Here is a 6,000-nt window from a genome sequence, read left to right as displayed (position 1 = left end):
GGGGTATTGTATTTCTTTTTTTTACAGGTATTTAATAGCTATTGTACCTAGTTAAAATAAATACAAAGTTGCCTGTAAAATAAATATAAATCCTAAAATAGCTACAATGTAATTATTAATTATATTGTGGCTATCTTATGGTTTATTTTATAGGTAAGTATTTATTTTTAAATAGGAATAATTTATTTAATTATAGCAATTTTATTTAGATTTATTAAAAATAGATGTAAGTTAGGGGGGTGTTAGGGGTAGGGTTAGACTTAGGTTTAGAGGTTAATACATTTAATATAGTAGCGGCGATGTTGGGGGCGGCAGATTAGGGGTTAATAATTGTAGTTAGGTGACGGCGAAGTTGGGGGGCGGCAGATTAGGGGTTAATAAATATAATGTAGGTGTCGGTGATGTTAGGGGCAGCAGATTAGGGGTTCATAGGTATAATGTAGGTGGCGGCGGTGTCCGGAGCGGCAGATTAGGGGTTAATAATATAATGCAGGTGGCGAGGATGTCGGGGAAGGCAGATTAGGGGTTAATAAGTGTATGGTTAGGGGTGTTTAGACTCGGGGTTCATGTTAGGGTGTTAGATGTAGACTTAGAAAGTGTTTTCTCATAGGAAACAATGGGGCTGCGATAGGAGCTGAACGCTGCTTTTTTGCAGGTGTTAGGTTTTTTTCCAGCCAGCTCAGCCCCATTGTATCCTATGGGGAAATCGTGCACTAGCACGTTTTTTCAGTTTACCGCTACCGTAAGAAACGCTGGTATTACAGGTAGAAGTGGCGCTAAATTTGCTCAACGCTCACTTTTCTGAGGCTAACGCAGCCATTCAGAAAACTTGTAATACCAGCATTGTTTAAAGTGAGCGCTGGAAAAAAAAGGAGCGTTAGCAACGCTAATCTTTACCGACAAAACTCGTAATCTAGCCGTTTCTTTTTTAGACTTTTATTTCCCTTTAGCACAAAATCAATATCCCCAATAATTTCAGGTTATTATCTATATGCAGAAATTTAAATTTTGAACACAGTTTTTATATTTTGTATTTTATTACTGAGATCTGTTGTTGAAGTATAAACCAAAGTTTCACTTTATGGTCTTGTTGCAGATATTAATACCATCTAATTTTTTTTTTAAGCTGTATAAAACCTTTTTATTGAAAATGAATGTCGTGATGAAGATCGTTTCCATTGCCTGCTTCTTCCTGTTGCACGTACACGCTCAGGTAATCACAATCTGTATCAGCAATCACAATCTGTGTCAGTAATCACAATCAGTTCAGACTGCTACTGACCTCCAAGATTTCTTTAAACGACTGACACTATCCTATGGGCGACTATGAAAGCGTTCCTTAGAGGGACCTTCTTAAAAAGGGCAGCACAATTTAGACAAGAGAGGGGGGCAACCCTGGCACAGCTCTTTGGGGAACTCAGACCCCTCGAACAGCAGAATAAGTTACATCCTCACCCCGTACTAGCACTGCATATAGGGCAGATCCGTGCTGAAATCACAGTGAAAGAGACAGAGTATAAGAATCTCTACTAAAATTCCGGAAACAGTTTTATTATCAGGGCAATAGGGCATACAGACTACTGGCCACTAAGTTGAGGGCCAGAACAAAGTCCACGCAAATCCAAAAAATCTTTCATTCAGACAATGGCCTCTAGTTATCAATGTCTGTCGGACCTGATCCGACAGTGCGGATCAGGTCCGACAGACATCACTGAATAACATAGTGTAGTGTTAGGTGTATTTGTAACTTAGGTTAGGTTTTATTTTACAGGTAATTTTGTAATTATTTTAACTAGGTAGCTATTAAATAGTTATTAACTATTTAATAGCTATTGTACCTAGTTAAATTAAATACAAAGTTGCCTGTAAAATAAAAATAAATACTAAAATTGCTACAGTATAATTATTAGTTATATTGTAGCTATTTTAGGGTTTATTTTACAGGTAAGTATTTAGTTTTAAATAGGAATAATTTAGTTAATAATTGTAATATGTATTTAGATTTATTTAAATAATATTTAAGTTAGGGGGGTGTTAGTGTTAGACTTAGGTTTAGGGGTTAATAAGTTTAATATAGGTGGCGGTGGGTTCCGGGAGTGGCAGTTTAGGGGTTAAACATTTAATTTAGTTGCGGCGGGGTCCGGGAGCGGCGGTTTAGGGGTTAAACAATATATTTAGTTTCGGCAGGGTCCGGGATCCGCAGGATAGGGGTTAATAACTTTATGTAGGTGGCGGCGGTATAGGGGGCGGCAGATTAGGGGTTTATAGGTATATTGTAGGTGGCGGCGGGGTCCGGGGGCGGTGGTTTAGAGGTTAATAACTATTATATAGGTGGCGGCGGTGTAGGGGGGGCAGATTAGGGGTGTTTAGACTCAGGGTACATGTTAGGGTGTTAGGTGCAGACATCTCCCATAGAAATCAATGGGATATCAGGCAGCAGCGAACATGAGCTTTTGCTGCTGTCAGACTCCCATTGATTCCTATGGGATCCGCCGCCTCCAGGGCGGCAGATATAAAACCAGGTACGCTGGGCCGGAATAGTGCCGAGCGTACCTGCTAGTTATTTGATAACTAGCAAAAGTAGTCAGATTGTGCCGAACTTGCGTTCGGCACATCTGGAGTAACGTAAGAATCGATCTGTGTTGGACTGAGACCGGCGGATCGTAGCTTACGTCCCTAGATTCTACTTTTGCCGGTCTCTAGCCTTTGATTACTATGGCGATTCAGCCTCGCCACAAATACGCTGCGGAATTCCAGCGTATTTGCGGTTGATGGCTTGATAACTAGAGGCCATGGTGTTATAAACCAGCATAAATAATGTATAAACATACTGCATGTACAAGAGAGATTCTAAACTGGTGAATGTAATATAAATAACCTTAGATACATCACTAGTTTAGGTATTTCCAGCATTATGAAGAAAGCATAGAATATTTGTTATATTCAACACATATCAGTATGCAATAGGACTTGCTGATGAAATAGATAGCTCAGAACATGCATTACAGAACGAAGTAATAATATGAAAGATCAAAAATATGGTAGAAAACAACTTCACAACATTAATCATACAACTAATTAGTCTTAATTGTGTCTTATGAAAAACCAACATAGTTAGCTGGCGACACAGATGTGATAACACTTGTAGGGCTTTATTTATTGGCAAGGCAGTCATCCAATTCCAACAGCTAAATGATTCCATAAGCCTAAAGGGTTCACCATCAGCTTGGCCATCTTCATAATTTTGCTTAGGAGAATGTCTTGAGAGCTCACTCTGTGGTAACAATGGGGCCCCTTACCCAGAATGATACCTTTGGTAGGCTTTTGTAGTATGACATACTGACTCTTGAAATAGTGGCTAGCTGTCTGTAGTGCCCCTCCACCTTGGGTATACAAGCTTTTCGCTGCCTTATGTAGTGTGCCATTATCTTGACAAGTCATCTTCCGATCATCCACTGAATCTGCTTCTTGTCTCTGGGGGCCGGCCGCAACCCCCCGGTTGACATTGACATTGACTTGCGGATGAAAGGGATCCTCCCCGGCACTTAAGTTAGAGATGCATGTGGCTGTTATAGTGGTCTGATCGGATAGTAACGCTGGAGGCAAGCTTCGATCTGATGATATATTGACAGTCTCCATTGCTTGCACCGATGAATTATGCTGTGTTGTAGTAGCTCTTACGATGTGGGACAAGTTTTCAAAACAACTTTCCATTTTCAGCTCAAACTCCTTTAAACTTGTAAGGATAGTAAGGTATACTTCCTCCTTGTTCACAGCCATTCCAGTGCTGTATACCCTGGTTCACCGGGGGGGGGGGGGGGGGGGTGTTAATACTCTGAAGAGTAGGCCACCATTCAGAGTTATAACGGTCCGGATCTGGACTAAACAGTCATAAATACAGCAAAAATAATATATCGATATTCCATATGAGATGCTTAAGTGGAATGTCAGCTTGGTTATATGAGATGCTGTTGATATCTTTGTTCCAGCCTCAGATAGTGCGACTTAGCAGGATCACAGCCCGGGCATGGCCCCCCCCCTGCCTTTTTTATTTTAATAAGGTATTAGATTAGGAATACAAATAACCAAACAAAGGAATTTCATTAAGTGCTTCTGGATAGTGCTCTAGTTGTAATCCTGGAGCTAAAGTATAATAAAAGGAACCAGTGCAGGGTGCTGTTGCTCACATCAGGCATCAGTGTGCAGTCCAACAATGATAAAAGGAACAGCAGCAAAATAATGTAAAACATAGCTTTTATTCCTACAAAAACATAAAAACAAAGCTGTCACAAATCAAGGGTCCTCTGGCTGGCTTGCTTACGTGTTTCGGCATGGAGCCGTAGTCATAGCTGTAGAAAGCCAGTCACAGGTGAAGCATAAATACACATTTACATGAATTGTCATTGGCTTAAAACAAAATTGCCAATTAAAAAAATCACTCCCAGAGTTTTACGAACCTTGGTAAACTGAAGTTAACCTGTTCATGAAAAATTACGAAGATGTTATTATATATAATATTGCAGTTAGCAAATAAGTACATAACACCCCAAGTAATGATGTTTTCATTTAGGGAAGGGGAAAACACTCATGTCCAAAAAGCGGCTCAAATTGGGGTGTAGTTACTATTAAACCATCTATTGACTGCAAAATATATATATATATATATATATATATATATATATATATATAAAACATAAAACTAGCAATAGGTCCAGCACAAGTCAACAGTTCATATATAAATAGCAAAGTGCACGGCAGCCAGAGGGTCCTGCTCACCTCCAATATGTAAATCCAAAGGAAAAAGACAAATGGCTCAAGCACTGTTTCATAAAAGTGGAAAAACCTTTATTGAGGTGTCATCATGAAAAGACAGCAACATTTTGGGTAACGCAGACCCTTAATCATGCGCATGGATATTTTCAAATTGAATAATTTTGCAGATCAGCCACACATTGTCCAATAAGTAACACTTTATATGTTTGGGACTTGTCCATTAAAAACCCATACTCTGCAGTAAAAATTGACCTTAAATTTTTCCTTGTATTAATAGTAAAATATTTATACATGGCAATATAGGCATTTGTAATTAAATCATTTATATATATTGCACTGTTATCAAATATATATATATGTTTTACATAAACCACTTAAACATAAGCAAAGGTCAGCAAACGTGATAAATGGAGGAAGATAACAAGCCCTAGGCCTCCAAATTAGGGTATAAATTTCCGGGAGGAAGAACATACCAGTAGCACTGATACGCTGTGAAGAAGCCGCACCGGAAGTCCCTAGCGTCGAAACACGTGTTGCGTGTTTGTACGTGTCTTGGGAAGGGCCGCCCGAGTAAACGGAGGAGGTTGCTGCTCTACACGTGGCCTGGTAATTACTACAGCAGACCAATAGAGGATTGGGACAGTCCGTCAGCATCTGGATTTCGGAGGAGTTCGTTACACACGGTGGAGTGGTGAGACTTCCAAGAAAAGGCCCCTTAGATGAGAGTATATCTCTCTGTAGGACATCGCCTAATACTGTTGATCCGCCGCTCCTAGTGTGCAAAGTAATACTATCTCCTCAATAGGATATACTACTATTGTCAAGAACCCAAACAACTGCTGACATATTCTGCATATGCATTACTTCATGCTGCTGAGCGCTAACATTGAATACGCTTTATTGCTGTTGCTGCTGTATGTTTGGTGATCACAACTGGCATATTATTATATCTTTGAGCATTAACACTGCATGGATAACACTGCTGGATTGCATCTATCTTCAATGCCTGCTTAATAACTGTTGCTATTGTGTGTTGTGTGACCACTATCTGCATTATCATAAACTGCTGAGCATTAACATTGCATGGACATAACTGCTGCTGGATCGCATTCATTCTTTATGCCTGCTTTATCTATGTGAATTTCTACAGTTTTGTTTGCTTGAATGGCACCCTACCATTTGTTACTACAATTCATTGTTTCATTCTATGCATTGACCATCTGACAT

At 39.6% G+C, this 6,000-nt stretch overlaps 1 protein-coding gene across 1 annotated transcript in view; it reads left to right on the top strand.

The window, feature by feature from the left end:
• Nucleotides 1–1,138: 1,138 nt before the first annotated feature.
• Nucleotides 1,139–6,000, top strand: part of LOC128652726 (T-cell ecto-ADP-ribosyltransferase 2-like) — a 72,424-nt gene continuing 67,562 nt past the window's right edge. Inside the window, exon 1 of the mRNA XM_053705658.1 lies at nucleotides 1,139–1,213. Within this exon, the coding sequence (XP_053561633.1) occupies nucleotides 1,151–1,213 (63 nt within the window). The 5' untranslated portion in view covers nucleotides 1,139–1,150. The remainder of the gene's footprint in view (nucleotides 1,214–6,000) is intronic.

This window comes from Bombina bombina, chromosome 3 (genome assembly GCF_027579735.1).
Source record: "Bombina bombina isolate aBomBom1 chromosome 3, aBomBom1.pri, whole genome shotgun sequence".
Taxonomy (NCBI): Eukaryota; Metazoa; Chordata; class Amphibia; order Anura; family Bombinatoridae; genus Bombina; species Bombina bombina.
This window is presented reverse-complemented; position numbering and strand designations above follow the sequence as displayed.